We start from the raw sequence: 15,765 nt of genomic DNA, 5'->3' as shown, positions 1-15,765 counted from the left end.
GTTTTTTTTCAGTAAAAAATAAAACCCCACAAAAAAAAAGCCCTCGGCCTTTGCCCCGCCTGATGACATCATCCGGCCCCGTGATGTCACCGCGCGGGGTGGCGCGGCTCCGTTGCCTCGCTGCAGTGCGTCGCCGCGGCCCGTGACATCACCGTGACGTCATCAGGGTCTGTTAGGGCGGAGCGTTCACGTCGCTGGGCGATGTCATCGCACGCCTGGTGACATCATCGGGGCCTCGTTACGTCCCGGCAGCCCTTTGAGGGTGCTGCGTGACATCGCCGGGCGCCGTGACGTCGCTGTGTGATGTCAGCGCCCCACCCCGTGACATCACGCTTACATCATCACCACCTATGACATCATCGCGTTACATTGCCGCGAGCCGCTGCCTCACCGTGTGATGTCATCACCCCTTGTTACATCACTGTGTTGCCTCACCGCGGCCTCATTACGTCACTGCAGCCCGAACAGATCACGGTGTGACATCACCGGCCCCTGTGACATCACCGTGTGACATCACTGCCCCCCCTCCCCGTGATGTCGCTGCGTGACATCACCGGGCCTTGTTAGGGCCTGGCGTGACATCGCCGTGCGCTGCATGACGTCACCGCGGCCCGGGACCGCGCGGCATTCCGGCACTGGGTCGCCTGACGTCACCGGGTGACGTCACGGGGGAGAAAAGGCGGGTTTGGGGGGAGAAAAAACCCGGTATTGGCGGGTGCCGGAAGTTCCGGCCGCCCGGATGGGGCGGGGCCTCGCTCTGATTGGTCGGCGGGGGGGCGCGGTGCACGCCGGGAGTTGTAGTCCGGAAGTGAGGCCTGCTCCCGACGAGCACCGCGGGCGGCCCGGACGCCTGGGCCCCGTGTCTGACACCCCCCCCCCCTCCCGGGACACCTGGGTGCCCCCCCCCCACTTCTGGGTGCCCCCCCCCGACCCCTGGGTGCCGCCATGACGTTGTTTCACTTCGGGAATTGCTTCGCCCTCGCGTATTTCCCCTATTTCATCACCTACAAGTGCAGCGGGCTGTGAGTTGGGGGGGGTGGGGGCGTCTGTGTGAACCGGCAGGGACTGGGAGGGACTGGGAGGGGGTATGGGGGGCACTGGGGGCGCTGGGAGAGGGACTGGGGGCGACTGGGAGGGAGTAAGGGGGGTGGGGGGCACTGGGAGCGGGACTGGGGATGGACTGGGAGCACTGGGAGGGGGACTGGGGAGACTGGGGGGGATTGGCAGGGACTGGGAGGGGGTATGGGAGGCACTGGGAGCACTGGGAGGGGGACTGGGAAGACTGGGAGGGATTGGGAAGGACTGGGAGGGGGTACGGGAGGCACTGGGGGCACTGGGAGGGGGACTGGGAGCACTGGGAGCAGGACTGGGGGCGACTGGGAGGGAGTAAGGGGGGTGGGGGGCACTGGGAGCGGGACTGGGGATGGACTGGGAGCACTGGGAGGGGGACTGGGAAGACTGGGAGGGATTGGGGAGGACTGGGAAGGGGTATGGGAGGCACTGGGGGCACTGGGAGGGGCACTGGGAGGGGCACTGGGAGGGATTGGGAAGGACCAGGAGGGGGTACGGGAGGCACTGGGGGCACTGGGAGGGGGACTGGGAGCACTGGGAGCAGGACTGGGGGCGACTGGGAGGGAGTAAGGGGGGTGGGGGGCACTGGGAGCGGGACTGGGGATGGACTGGGAGCACTGGGAGGGGGACTGGGAAGACTGGGAAGGATGGGGAAGGACTGGGAGTGGGTATGGGAGGCACTGGGGGCACTGGGAGGGGCACTGGGAGGGATTGGGAAGGACTGGGCGGGGGTACGGGAGGCACTGGGGGCACTGGGAGGGGCACTGGGAGCCGGACTGGGGGCGACTGGGAGGGAGTAAAAGGGGCAGTGGGAGCGGGACTGGGGATGGACTGGGAGCACTGGGAGGGGGACTGGGAAGACTGGGAAGGATTGGGAAGGACTGGGAGGGGGTATGGGAGGCACTGGGGGCACTGGGAGGGGGACTGGGAGCACTGGGAGGGAGTGGGAAGCACTGGGAGGGGGTGGGGGGGGCCACTGGGAGGGGCACTGGGGGGCAATGGGAGGAACAGGGAGGGGTCGCGAGGGGGTTTGGGGGGGCACTGGTGGATGCTGGGAGGTCCTGGGGCGTTACTGGGAGCGACTGGGAGGCGCTCGGAGAGAGTTTGGCGGGCACTGGGGGATACTGGGGGTTACTGGGAGAGGGAGTGGGGGCACTGCGAGGGCGACTGGGGGGCACTGGGGCATACTGGGAGGGCCGAGGGGATACTGGGGGTTACTGGGAGGGCCTGGGGGATACTGGGGGTTACTGGGAGGAGGCACCGTAGCATACTGGGAGTAACTGGAGGCACTGGAATAGGCTCGGAAGGGGTTTGGGGGTACTGGAAGAAACTGGGGGATACTGGGAATGGGTGTGGAGGGTACTGGGAAGGCCAGGAGGGGTTCTTGGAGGGGGGAGGGGGGGGGGCGGGAGGCGGTTACTGGGAGTAACTGGGAGTAACTGGGAGCACTGGGCGCAGGTCGGAGTACAGCGCCTTTTGGCGGTGCGTCCAGGCGGGGGCCACTTACGTACTGGTGCAACTGGGAAAGGTGGGGCCGGGCCCCTGGGTCCCCTGGCGGGGGGGGGGGGGGGGGGGGGGGTCGGGTCCCCTATGGGGGGGGGGGCGGGGGGGGGGTTTTGGGGGGGGGGGTCCCGGATGCCTGGGTCCCCTATGGGGGGCGTTTGGGGGGGGTCCCCATCTGCCTGGGTCCCCTATGGGGGGGGGGGGGGTTGGGGGGGGGTCCCGGATGTCTGGGTCCCCTATGGGGGGGCGTTTGGGGGGGGTCCCTATCTGCCTGGGTCCCCTATGGGGGGGGGGGGTTTGGGGGGTCCCGGACTCCCGGGTTTCCCGGGGGGGGGGGGGGGTGTCCCAGACCCCTGGGTCCCCTGTGGGGGGGGGTTTGGGGGGGTCCCCATCCACCTGGGTCCCCTATGGGGGGCGGGGGGGGGGTTGGGGGGGTCGCCATGCACCTGTGTCCCCTATGGGGAGGGGGGTTTGGGGGGGTCCCAGACCCCTGGGTCCCCTATGGGGGGGGTTGGGGGGGTCCCGGACTCCTGTGTCCCCTGGGGGGGGGGTTTGGGGGGGTCCCCATCCACCTGGGTCCCCTATGGGGGGGGGGTTGGGGGGGTCCCAGACCCCTGGGTCCCCTATGGGGGGGTCGGGTCCCCTATGGGGGGGGGGTTTTGGGGGGTCCCAGACCCCTGGGTCCCCTGTGGGGGGGGGTTTTGGGGGGTCCCAGACCCCTGGATCCCCTGTGGGGGGGGGTTTGGGGGGGGGGGGTCCCCATCCACCTGGGTCCCCTATGGGGAGGGGGGGGGTTTGGGGGGGTCCCCAGACGTCTGGGTCCCCTCCCGGACACCTGGGTGTCCCCCCCCCAGATGCTGTTTTTGGCCACCTTCTTCCCCACCTGGGAGGGGCCGTCGGGGGGGTACGACCTGGTGGGGGTGAGTCGGGGGGGGGGGACACACACTCAGGAGTGTCCCAAAGGAGGGGGGGGGACACCCAGGAGTGTCCCAAAGGGGGGGGGACACCCAGGAGTGCCCCGGGGGGGGGGGGGAAGGGGGTGGGGGGGGCACCCAGGAGCACCCCAAGGGTTGGGGGGGGACACCCAGGAGTGTCCCGGGGGGGGGGAAGGGGGTGGGGGGGGCACCCAGGAGCACCCCAAGGGTGGGGGGGACACACCCAAGAGTGTCCCAAAGGGGGGGGCCGGGGGACCCATGAGTGCCCCTGGGCGGGGGGGGGGACACCCAGGAGCACCCCAAGGGTGGTGGTGGGGGGGGGAGACACCCAGGAGCGCCCCCGGGGGGGGTGGGGGGAGGGGGGGGGGACCCAGGAGTGCCCCCCCCGAGGGGGCTGTGGGGGTGACACCCCCTCCCCGTGTCCCCTGTGTCCCCCCCCCCCCCGTTTCTCCCCCCATGTTCCCATCCCCGCCGTGTCCCCCTTTGTCCCCCCCATGTGTGTCCCCCCCTTTGTCCCCCCACGTCCCCCCCATCCCCTTTGTCCCCCCCACATACCCTTTTGTCCCCCCCCCCCCCAACGTCCCCTTTTGTCCCCCCACGTCCCTGTCCCCCCCCCCCCAGGAGTTCCTTCGGGCGACGGTGGACGTGGCCGACCTGGGGGGGCTTCAGCTGGCCCTGGGCCGGGGGGGGGGGCGGGGGGAGCTGCGCATCCTGGTGGCCGCCCTGGGCTGGGCCAGCGCCGAGCTCCTCACCTCCCGGTGAGCTATAGGGGATCTATAGGGGATCTATGGGGCGGGGGGACCTATAGGGGCTGGGGGGGGGCAGCTATGGGGCCTGGGGGGGGGGCTATGGGGGGGCTATGGGGGAGCTGCGCATCCTGGTGGCCGCCCTGGGCTGGGCCAGCGCCGAGCTCCTCACCTCCCGGTGAGCTATAGGGGATCTATAGGGGATCTATGGGGCGGGGGACCTATAGGGGCTGGGGGGGGGGGAGCTATGGGGCCTGGGGGGGGGGGGCTACATAGGGACTACAGGGGGCTGTGGGGGCTACAAGGGAGCTATGGGGTGGGGGAGATCTATATGGGACCTATAGGAGTTATGGGGGGGGGGCCGGGAGGGGGCTCTGGGGACCTATAGGCACCTATAGGTCTATGGGGGTGGGCTTCGGGGACCTATGGGGCCTATAGAACCCTGGGAGGGGGGGAATGGGGGGGCTTTAGGGACCTATAGGTCCATGGGGGGGGGAGGGGGGGCTTTAGGGACCTATACGGGTCTATAGGTCTATGGAGGGGGGGCTTTAGGGACCTATAGGGGCTTATAGGACCTGTGGGGGTGGGAAGGGGGGAGTTTTGGGGACCTATAGAGGCCTATAGGACCTAGGTGGGGTGCAATGGGGGGGCTTTGGGGACCTATAGGGGCCCTATAGGTCCCATGGAGGGGGGGGGGGGGAATGTGGGGCCTCTGGGGACCTATAGGACCCTGGGGGGGGCAGTGGGGGGGCTGTCGGGACCTATAGGTGGGGGGGGTGCTTTAGGGACCTGTAGGGGCCTATAGGTCTTGGGGGGGGCTTTGGGGGACCTATAGGGGTCTATAGGACCTGGGGGGGCGCAATGGGGGGGTTTTGGGGACCTCTAGGGGTCTATAGGACCTGGGGGGGATGCAATGGGGGGGCTTTGGGGACCTATAGGGGCCCTATAGGTCCCATGGGGGGGGGGAATGGGGGGCCTCTGGGGACCTATAGGACCCTGGGGGGGGCAATGGGGGGGCTGTCAGGAACTATAGGTGAGGGGGGGTGCTTTAGGACCTGTAGGGGCCTATAGGTTTCGGGGGGGGGGGGGGGGGGCTTTGGGGACCTATAGGTGTCTATAGGACCTGGGGGGGCGCAATGGGGGGGCTTTGGGGACCTATAGGGGTCTATAGGATCTGGGGGGGGCGCAATGGGGGGCTTTGGGGACCTATAGGGGTCTATAGGACGTGGGGGGGGCGCAATGGGGGGGCTTTGGGGACCTATAGGGTCTATAGGACGTGGGGGGGGCGCAATGGGGGGGCTTTGGGGACCTATAGGGGTCTATAGGACGTGGGGGGGCGCAATGGGGGGGCTTTGGGGACCTATAGGGGTCTATAGGACCTGGGGGGGCGCAATGGGGGGGCTTTGGGGACCTATAGGGGTCTATAGGACCTGGGGGGGCGCAATGGGGGGCTTTGGGGACCTATAGGGGCCTATAGGTCCCACGGGGGGGGGGGGGGGAATGAGGGGCCTCTGGGGACCTCTAGGACCCTGGGGGGGGGGCAATGGGGGGGGGGGGGACGACTGTGGGGGTCTATAGGGTGGGAATCTATAGGGTCCCCCCCTAACTGGACACCCGGGTGTCCCCCCCCGTCCCCCCCCCAGGTGCGTCCCCCTGTGGGTGGGGGCGCGGGGGTGGAGTTCGACTGGCGGCACCTTCAGATGGGGCTGGACTCCAACATCAGCCTGGTGAGGGGGGGGACTGGGGGGGGCAACTGGGGTAACTGGGGGGGGGGGGGTGGGGTAACTTGGGGGGGGGGGCGACTGGGGGGTCGTTATTCCCTTGGGATGGTCCTTACCTGCCCTGATCCCCCTTTTTGTCCCCTGGGGGGCTGTTATTGCCCCTGGGGGGGTCCTGACCCCTCCTTTTGCCTCCCGGGGGGGGCCATTATTGCCCCTGGGGGGTCATTATCCATCTGACCCCCCCCTTTTGCTCCCTGGGGGGGTCATTATGGTCCCTAGGGGGGGTTTTACTCCCCCCAACCCCCCCTTTTGTCACCTGGGGGGGCTGTTATTGCCGCTGGGGGGGTCCTGACCCCCCCTTTTGCCTCCCGGGGGGGCCATTATTGCCCCTGGGGGGGTCATTATCCATCTGACCCCCCCCTTTTGCTCCCTGGGGGGGTCATTATGGTCCCTAGGGGGGGTTTTACTCCCCCCAACCCCCCCTTTTGTCACCTGGGGGGGCCGTTATTGCCCCTGGGGGGGTCATTATGGTCCCTGCGGGGGTTTCACTCCGCCCAGCCCCCCTTTTGTCCCCTGGGGGGGCCGTTATTGCCGCTGGGGGGGTCCTGACTCCCCCTTTTGCCCCCTGGGGGGGGTCATTTTGGTTCCTGGGGGGGCTTTTACTCCCCCTGACCCCCCCTTTTGCCCCTGGGGGGGTCATTATCCCCTCTGATCCCCCCTTTCGCCCCCTGAAGGGGTCACTAATGCCCCTCGGGGGGCTGTTATTGCTCGTCGGGGGGGGCCGTTATTGCCCCGAGGGGGGGGTCCTGACACCCCCCCCCCCCTTCTTCCCCCCCCCCCAGGCTCGACACGTGGCGGCGGCGGCGCTGCTGTGGGCTTCGGGGCGCCACGACCTGCCCCCCCGCTGCGCCTGCCCCTGGGGGGGCTCCTGGCAGCCGCCGCCTACGAGGGCTTCCTCACCGGGTAGGCGGGGCTTGGGGGGCGGGGGGGGCGGGGCCTAGGGAGGCGTGGCTGGTCTGGGGGGCGGGGTTTTAGGGGGGCGGGACCCTCCCCCTTGTTCCTATTGGGCGGTGGAGGTGGGGGGGGGGGGGGGGGGGGGGCTGCTGCTTAGGAGGGCTTTGCCCAGGGGGTGGGTGGAGCCTCGGAGGGGGGGCGGGGCTCGGCAAGGCTGGACCCACCCCCTTGCCCCCATTGGGCTTTGCTGGGGGGTGGGCGGGGCTTAGCGCTGGGAGGGGCCTTAAGGGGGCGGGGCTTGGGGTGGGCACACACACCCCCCCCCCCCCCACTCCTATTTGGGGGGAGCTGCTGCTTAGGAGGGCTTTGCTGGGGGGGGGTGGGTGGGGGGGTGGGCGGGGCTTAGAGGAGGGGCGGGGCTTAGAGGAGGGGCGGGGTTTGAAGGGGGCGGGGCGCCTGGGCAACAATAAAGGGCGAGGGGGGCGTGGCTTTGCGGAGGGGGCGTGGCTTTGCGGAGGGGGCGTGGCTTGGTGCCTGCAGCATAAAGCCTTAACGGGGAGGTTTGGGGGGGGGTGTGTGTGTGTGTGTGTCCCCCCCGTGGCTTTTCCGATGGGCGTGGCTTGTTGGTGGGCGTGTCCGCCTGAAGCCCCGCCCCTTCTCTCCCCAGGTGGGCGGGGCAGGCGCTGGGGCTGGGGCCCTGGGGGGCGCTGGGGCTGCGGGCGCTGGGGGCGGCGGCGCTGGGGCTGGGGGCCCTGCGGCTGCTCGTCCCCCTCCTGCCCCCCCCCTGAATGAACGGGTCACGGACTCGGCGCAAACCGAGGGGCTCCCGGTGTTTTATTGGGCCCAGGTATTTGGGGGGGGGAGGAGGAGGGGCAGATGTTTTGGGGGGGGGGGGGGAGCCCCCCCAGGTTATTTGCCGTGGGGGGGAGGAAGGGCCCCAGGTGTTTGGGGGGGTGCCAGGCATTCGGGGAGGGACCCAGGTATTTGGCGGGGGGGGGTGTGGGGGAACCAGGTGTTTGGGGGGGGGGGGGGAGGGGAATGACACCCAGGTGTTGGGGGGGACCCAAGAGTTTGGGGGGGGGCAGATGTTCGGGGGGGGGGGGGGGAAGTCCCCCAAGTTATTTGACGGGGGGGGGTGGGGCAGGTGTCCAAGAAGGGAACCAGGTATTTGAGGGGGGGGGAGATGTTGGGGGGGGGGAGATGTTCGGGGGGGGTCCCCCAAGGTATTTGGAGGGGGGGGGGGGGCTCAGGTGTCCAAGAAGGGACCCAGGTATTTGAGGGGGGGGGAGATGTTGGGGGGGAGGAGATGTTCGGGGGGGGTCCCCCAAGGTATTTGGAGGGGGGGGGGGGGGCTCAGGTGTCCAAGAAGGGACCCAGGTATTTGGGGAGGGACCCAGGTATGTGGTGGGGGGGGTGGGGGGGTGCAGACCCAGGAGTTTGGGGGGGGGGGGGGGGCCCACGACCCAGATATTTTGGGGGGGGGGGCACCCCCCCCGGGCATCTGGGGCACACGTCGGTCTCAGTAGTAGAGCTCTCGGTCCCACCAACCTGGAGGGGGGGAAAGACACAGAGGGGTGAGGGGGGGGCGGGGGGGGGGGGGGCGTTGGGGGGCGGGGGGGTTGGGGGGGGGGGGGGTCACCCGGGTGTCCCGACCCGGCCACTCACTTCCCGGGTGTCTCCGCACTCCCAGTTTACGAATCTCGTCGTAGACGAGGATGAGGAGGCCGAAGGGCATCGGCACCAACCACCACTGGAACCTGGGGGGGGGGGGGGAAGAGGCCGGGGGGGGGGGCGATGGACACGGTCAGGGCATCCGGGGGTCCGGGAATGGGCTCCCAGGTGTTCGGGAATGGGGTTGGGAGGGGACCCAGGTGTCCAAGGGGGGGACCCAGGGGTCTGGGAATGGGGTCTGGGAAGGGGACCCAGTGGCTGGGAATGGGATCAGGAGGGGACCCAGGCGTCTGGGGGACACCCAGGGGTCCGGGAAGGGGGTCAGGGGGGGACACAGTGTCCGGGAAGGGGACCCAGGGGTCTGGGAATGGGGTCGGGAGGGGGCCCAGGCGTCTGGGGGACACCCAGGGGTCTGGGAAGGGGGTTGGGAGGGGACACGGTGTCCGGGAAGGGGACCCAGTGTCTGGGAATGGGGTTGGGAGGGGACCCAAACTCCAGGAGGGGACACGGTGTCTGGGAATGGGACCCAGGGGTCCGGGAAGGGGGTCGGGAGGGGTCACAGTGTCTGGGAATGGGGTCGGGAGGGAACCCAGGGGTCCGGGAAGGGGGTTGGGAGGGGACACGGTTTCTGGGAAGGGGCCCCAGGTGTCTGGGAATGGGGTTGGGAGGGGACCCAGGTGTCCGGGGGGGGACCCAGGGGTCCGGGAATGGGGTCTGGGAAGGGGACCCAAACTCCAGGAGGGGACCCAGGGGTCCGGGAAGGGGGTCGGGAGGGGACCCAGGCGTCTGGGGGGCTCCCGGGGGTCCGGGAAGGGGGTCGGGAGGGGACACGGTGTGTGGGAAGGGGACCCAGTGTCTGGGAAGGGGGTCGGGAGGGGACCCAAACTCCAGGAGGGAACCCAGGGGTCTGGGAATGGGATCAGGAGGGGACCCAGGCTCGGGGGGGGGCACCCAGGGGTCCGGGAAGGGGGTCGGGATGGGACCCAGGGGTCCGGGAAGGGGACCCAGTGTCTGGGAATGGGGACCCAGGTGTCTGGGAATGGGGTCGGGAGGGAACCCAGGGGTCCGGGAAGGGGGTTGGGAGGGGACACGGTTTCCGGGAAGGGGACCCAGGGGTCTGGGAATGGGGTTGGGAGGGGACCCAGGTGTCCGGGGGGGGACCCAGGGGTCCAGCAACGGGGTCTGGGAAGGGGACCCAATGGCTGGGAATGGGGTCGGGAGGGGACCCAAACTCCAGGAGGGGACCCAGGGGTCCGGGAAGGGGGGTCGGGGGGGGGACCCAGGCGTCTGGGGGGCTCCCGGGGGTCCGGGCGGGGGGTGGGGAGGGCGGCCGGGGGTCCGGCCCCACCGGATGGGCATGAAGTTGAAGACGTTGGGCATCCCGGGGCAGTAGCAGAGGAAGCAGCCGATGGAGACCTGGAAGACGATGGCGATCACCAGGATCCGGTTCCTGCGGGGAGACGGCTCCCTATAGCGCCCCACGGGCACCTATAGCCCCCATAGGCTCCAGCAGAGCCCCATAGCCCCTCTAGACCCCATAGGCACCGACAGAGCCCCATAGGCACTGGAAGAGCCCCTCTAGACCCCATAGGCACCGACAGAGCCCCATAGGCATTGGAAGAGCCCCTATAGACCCCATAGGCACTGACAGAGCCCCATAGGCACCAGTAGACCCCATAGGCATTGGAAGAGCCCCTATAGCCCCTGTAGGCACCTGAAGAGCCCCTATAGACCCCATAGGCACCTGAAGGGCCCCTATAGCTCCCGTGGGCACCCAAAGGGCCCCTATACCCCCGTAGGCATCGGAAGAGGCCCCTATAGCCCCTATAGCCCCCGTAGGCACCGGAAGAGCCCCTATAGCCCCTATAGCCCCTGTAGGCACCGGAAGAGCCCCTATAGCCCCTGTCGGCACTGGAAGGGCCCCTATAGGCCCCGTAGGCACCGGAAGAGCCCCTATAGCCCCTATAGCCCCCGTAGGCACTGGAAGAGCCCCTATAGCCCCTATAGCCCCAGTAGGCACCGGAAGAGCCCCTATAGCCCCTATAGCCCCCGTAGGCACCGGAAGAGCCCCTGTAGCCCCTATAGCCCCCGTAGGCACCGGAAGAGCCCCTATAGCCCCTATAGCCCCCGTAGGCACCGGAAGAGCCCCTATAGCCCCTCTAGCCCCCGTAGGCACCGGAAGAGCCCCTGTAGCCCCTATAGCCCCCGTAGGCACCGGAAGAGCCCCTATAGCCCCTATAGCCCCCGTAGGCACCGGAAGAGCCCCTATAGCCCCTATAGCCCCCGTAGGCACCGGAAGAGGCCCTGCTGGAAGAGGGAGAGGCGCCGGGTCTTGCGGATGAGGACGTCGGCGATCTGGCACATCTCGATGCTGATGAAGAAGACGGTGTAACAGGTGAACTGCTGGTAGCGGCGCTGCGCGAAGGTCTGCGGGGCCGGGGGGGGGACACACACACACACACACACGTCGAGGTCAGCGAGGCCCCCGGGGCGGGGGGGGCGCAGGGAGCACCTATAGATCTATAGGGGCTGCGGGGGGGGGGCCGGGCGTACCCATTGCTGGCCGTAGCTGTCCTGCAGCTCCTGCTCGTGGGCGTCCTCCCAGCGGGGCCGCAGCCCCAGGCAGAGCAGGGGCCACCAGCCCTCCTGCGCCATGGCCACGAAGTAGTCGGTGAAGCCGGCGAAGGACTGGATGGCACCTGGGGAGGGCGGGGAAGGGGGGGGGGGGGCTGGTGGCCGGGCGCCCGCCGACTCAGGTGGCCACCGACACAGGTGGCCAAGGCCTCAGGCACCCAGGGAGCCGTGGACCCAGATGTCCAGGTGGCCATGGACCCGGGTGGCCAGGGACCCATGGACCCAGGTGGCCACCGACACAGGTGGCCAAGGCCTCAGGCACCCAGGGAGCCGTGGACCCAGATGTCCAGGTGGCCATGGACCCGGGTGGCCAGGGACCCATAAACCCAGGTGGCCAGGGACCCATGGACCCAGGTGGCCACCGACACAGGTGGCCAAGGCCTCAGGCACCCAGGGAGCCGTGGACCCAGATGTCCAGGTGGCCATGGACCCGGGTGGCCAGGGACCCATAAACCCAGGTGGCCAGGGACCCATGGTCCCAGGTGGCCACCGACACAGGTGGCCAAGGCCTCAGGCACCCAGGGAGCCGTGGACCCAGATGTCCAGGTGGCCATGGACCCGGGTGGCCAGGGACCCATAAACCCAGGTGGCCAGGGACCCATGGACCCAGGTGGCCACCGACACAGGTGGCCAAGGCCTCAGGCACCCAGGGAGCCGTGGACCCAGATGTCCAGGTGGCCATGGACCCGGGTGGCCAGGGACCCATAAACCCAGGTGGCCAGGGACCCATGGACCCAGGTGGCCACCGACACAGGTGGCCAAGGCCTCAGGCACCCAGGGAGCCGTGGACCCAGATGTCCAGGTGGCCATGGACCCGGGTGGCCAGGGACCCATAAACCCAGGTGGCCAGGGACCCATGGTCCCAGGTGGCCACCGACACAGGTGGCCAGGGCCTCAGGCACCCATGGACCCGGGTGGCCAGGTGGCCATGGACCCATGTGTCCGGGTGGCCACAGACCCATGGACTCACGTGTCCAGGTGGCCACGGACCAAGGCGCCCAGGTGTCTGGGTGGCCAGGGACCCATGGACATGGGTGGCCAGGAACCCAGGTGGCCAGGGCCTCAGGCACCCATGGACCCAGGTGGCCAGGGAGCCGTGGACCCAGATGGCCAGGTGGCCATGGACCCATGTGTCCGGGTGGCCACAGACCCATGGACTCACGTGTCTGGGTGGCCACGGACCAAGGCGCCCAGGTGTCTGGGTGGCCAGGGACCCAGGTGGCCAGGGACCCAGGTGGCCAGGGCCTCAGGCACCCATGGGCCCAGGTAGCCAGGGACCCATGGACCCAGGAGTCCAGGTGGCCAGGGACCAAGGGACTCAGAAGTCTGGGTGGCCAGGGACCCACAGACCTGTGTGGCCAGGGACCCACAGACCCAGGTGGCCAGATGCCCAGGGACCAAGGGACTCAGGAGTCCGGGTGGCCAGGGACCCATGGACCCAGATGTCCAGGTGGCCATGGACCCGGGTGGCCAGGGACCCATAAACCCAGGTGGCCAGGGACCCATGGACCCAGATGTCCAGGTGGCCATGGACCCAGGTGGCCAAGGACCCATAAACCCAGGTGGCCAGGCACCCATGGACCACTGTGTCTGGGTGACGAGGGACCGGGAGACCCAGGTGGCCAGGGACCCACGGATCCAGGTGTCTGGGTGGCCAGAGACCCACGGACCCAGATGTCCAGGTGGCCATGGACCCGGGTGGCCAGGGACCCATAAACCCAGGTGGCCAGGGACCCATGGACCAAAATGTCCAGGTGGCCATGGACCCAGGTGGCCAGGGACCCACAGACCCAGGTGTCCAGATGTCCAGGGACCCATGGACCCAGATGTCCAGGTGGCCATGGACCCGGGTGGCCAAGGACCCATAAACCCAGGTGGCCAGGCACCCATGGACCACTGTGTCTGGGTGACCAGGGACCGGGGGACCCAGGTGGCCAGGGACCCATGGATCCAGGTGTCTGGGTGGCCAGAGACCCACGGACCCAGGTGGCCAGAGACCCACGGACCCAGGTGGCCAGGGACCCATGGATCCAGGTGTCTGGGTGGCCAGGGACCCACGGACCCAGGTGGCCAGAGACCCATGGACCCAGGCATCCTGGTGGCCAAGGACCCATGGACCGACGTGTCCGGGCGACCAGGCACCCATGGACGCAGGTGTCTGGGGTCTCCCCAAGGGTGACCTCAACATCTGGGCCCCCCACCCCCCACTCCCCACCCGGGGGGGACACGACGATGGTGACCCCGGCGTCCGGGTCCTACCGATCTGGAAGTAGGAATAAGCCGCCAAAGGTTCGTTGACCAATCGGTCGCGTCGCGGGTTGCGGGGTTTCAGGTGCATGATGTCACTCTCCGCCCTCTCGTAGGCCAAGGAGACCGAAGGGAACTGTGGACCCGAGCGTGCCGGTGACCCAGGAGACCGGGTGGGGACCCCGGCACCCAAGAAGGACCCCAGCACCCAGGTGAGGCACCCAGATTCTGGGTGGAGAACCTCAACATCCATACGGAGAGCCCCGGTTCCTGGGTGAGGAACCTCAACGACCAGTTGATGGACTGGTTGATGGACCCCCCCAGGTGTGGGGGCACCCAGGAGACCGGGTGGGGACCCCGGCACCCAAGAAGGACCCCGGCACCCGGATGAGGCACCCAGATTCTGGGTGGAGAACCTCAACATCCATATGGAGAACCCTGGTTCCTGGGTGAGGAACCTCAACGACCAGTTGATGGACACCCAGGTGTGGGGTGACTCAGGTGTCCGGGTGGGGACCCAGGTGACCAGGAAGGACCCCAGCACCCAAGAAGGACCCCAGCACCCGGGTGAGGCACCCAGATTCTGGGTGGAGAACCTCAACATCCATATGGAGAGCCCCGGTTCCTGGGTGAGGAACCTCAACGACCAGTTGATGGACTGGTCGATGGAACCCCCCAGGTGTGGGGGCACCCAGGAGACCGGGTAGGGACCCCAGCACCCAAGAAGGACCCCGGCACCCGGATGAGGCACCCAGATTCTGGGTGGAGAACCTCAACTTCCATATGGAGAACCCCGGTTCCTGGGTGAGGAACCTCAACGACCAGTTGATGGACACCCAGGTGTGGGGTGACTCAGGTGTCCGGGTGGGGACCCAGGTGACCAGGAAGGACCCCAGCACCCAAGAAGGACCCCGGCACCCGGGTGAGGCACCCAGATTCTGGGTGGAGAACCTCAACTTCCATATGGAGAACCCCGGTTCCTGGGTGAGGAACCTCAACGACCAGTTGATGGACTGGTCGATGGAACCCCCCAGGTGTGGGGGCACCCAGGAGACCGGGTAGGGACCCCAGCACCCAAGAAGGACCCCGGCACCTGGGTGAGGCACCCAGATTCTGGGTGGAGAACCTCAACATCCATACGGAGAACCCCGGTTCCTGGGTGAGGAACCTCAACGACCAGTTGATGGACACCCAGTTATGGGGGGCACCCAGGTGTGGGGGGCACCCAGGTGTGGGGGGCACCCAGGCGTCCGGGCGACTCACGATGTCGGTGCAGAGCTCGATGAAGAGGATGGTGATGCAGCCCAAGGGCAGGGGGATGCTGGCCGTGATGTAGATGAGGTACGGGGTCAACTCGGGGATGTTCTTGGTCAAGGTGTAGGCGATGGACTTCTTCAGGTTGTCGAAGATCAAGCGCCCTGGGAAGGGCGGGGACGACGTCAGCGAGGTGACGTCGCCCCGTGTCACCGCCCGCCACCCTCCCCCCCCACCCGCTGTCCCTCCCCAGCCCCACCTTGCTCCACGCCGGTGACGATGGAGGCGAAGTTGTCATCCAGGAGGATCATGTCGGCCGCGTTCTTGGCGGCGTCGGAGCCGGCGATGCCCATGGCCACCCCGATGTCCGCCTTCTTCAGCGCCGGCGAGTCGTTCACCCCGTCCCCTGTCACCGCCACGATGGCACCCTGGGGACACGGGCACCGGAGGGGTGAGGGATGAGGACCATCCCCTTCCCCAGCATGGTGGCACCCTGGGGACACGGGGACCATAGGGATGAAGGTGGGGACCATCCCCATCATGGTGGCACCTTGGGGACATGGGGACCATAGGGATGAGGATGGGGACCATCACGATCCCCATCATGGTGGCACCTTGGGGACCATCAGGATGAGGATGGGGACCATCAAAATCCCCGTCATGGTGGCACCTTGGGGACATCCCCATTCCCGTCATGGTGGCACCCTGGGGACATGGGGACCATAAGGATGAAGATGGGGACCGTCCCCATCAGGGTGGCACCCTGGGGACATGGGGACCATAGGGATGAGGACGGGGACCATCACGATGCCCATCATGGTGGCACCTTGGGGACATGGGGACCATAGGGATGAGGATGGGGACCATCACGATCCCCATCATGGTGGCACCTTGGGGACCATCAGGATGAGGATGGGGACCATCAAAATCCCCGTCATGGTGGCACCTTGGGGACATCCCCATTCCCATCATGGTGGCACCCTGGGGACATGGGGACCATAGGGATGAGGACGGGGACCATCACGATCC

General features: G+C 68.2%; 2 protein-coding genes and 1 long non-coding RNA gene across 3 annotated transcripts in view; 2 read left to right on the top strand and 1 right to left on the bottom strand.

Annotated features, from left to right (window-relative positions):
* Positions 1-812: 812 nt before the first annotated feature.
* TMEM147 (transmembrane protein 147) lies at positions 813-8,690 on the top strand. Its single transcript, XM_074567967.1, is given in 10 exon segments — positions 813-1,022; positions 2,530-2,599; positions 3,429-3,494; positions 4,131-4,267; positions 5,899-5,927; positions 5,930-5,982; positions 6,819-6,876; positions 6,879-6,939; positions 7,598-7,777; positions 8,621-8,690. Coding segments are annotated over 9 exon segments (672 nt in total). The 5' UTR covers positions 813-945; the 3' UTR covers positions 7,719-7,777; positions 8,621-8,690.
* Positions 8,436-15,765, bottom strand: part of ATP4A (ATPase H+/K+ transporting subunit alpha) — a 25,108-nt gene continuing 17,778 nt past the window's right edge. The window contains exons 15-22 of the mRNA XM_074567908.1: positions 14,996-15,164; positions 14,746-14,900; positions 13,495-13,618; positions 11,155-11,300; positions 10,895-11,028; positions 9,950-10,051; positions 8,596-8,687; positions 8,436-8,478 (exon numbers count right to left, since the gene is read on the bottom strand). Of these exons, the coding sequence (XP_074424009.1) occupies positions 8,450-8,478; positions 8,596-8,687; positions 9,950-10,051; positions 10,895-11,028; positions 11,155-11,300; positions 13,495-13,618; positions 14,746-14,900; positions 14,996-15,164 (951 nt within the window). The 3' untranslated portion in view covers positions 8,436-8,449. The remainder of the gene's footprint in view (positions 8,479-8,595; positions 8,688-9,949; positions 10,052-10,894; positions 11,029-11,154; positions 11,301-13,494; positions 13,619-14,745; positions 14,901-14,995; positions 15,165-15,765) is intronic.
* On the top strand, positions 9,952-14,548 carry LOC141735333 (uncharacterized). The gene is made up of 3 exons (XR_012584688.1): positions 9,952-10,996; positions 13,599-13,694; positions 13,807-14,548. It is a non-coding gene; the product is annotated as an uncharacterized LOC141735333 (long non-coding RNA).

Source organism: Larus michahellis, chromosome 30 (assembly GCF_964199755.1).
Source record: "Larus michahellis chromosome 30, bLarMic1.1, whole genome shotgun sequence".
Classification (NCBI taxonomy): Eukaryota; Metazoa; Chordata; class Aves; order Charadriiformes; family Laridae; genus Larus; species Larus michahellis.
Note: the sequence above shows the minus strand (reverse complement) of the source record. Positions and strands in the feature narration are given on the sequence as shown.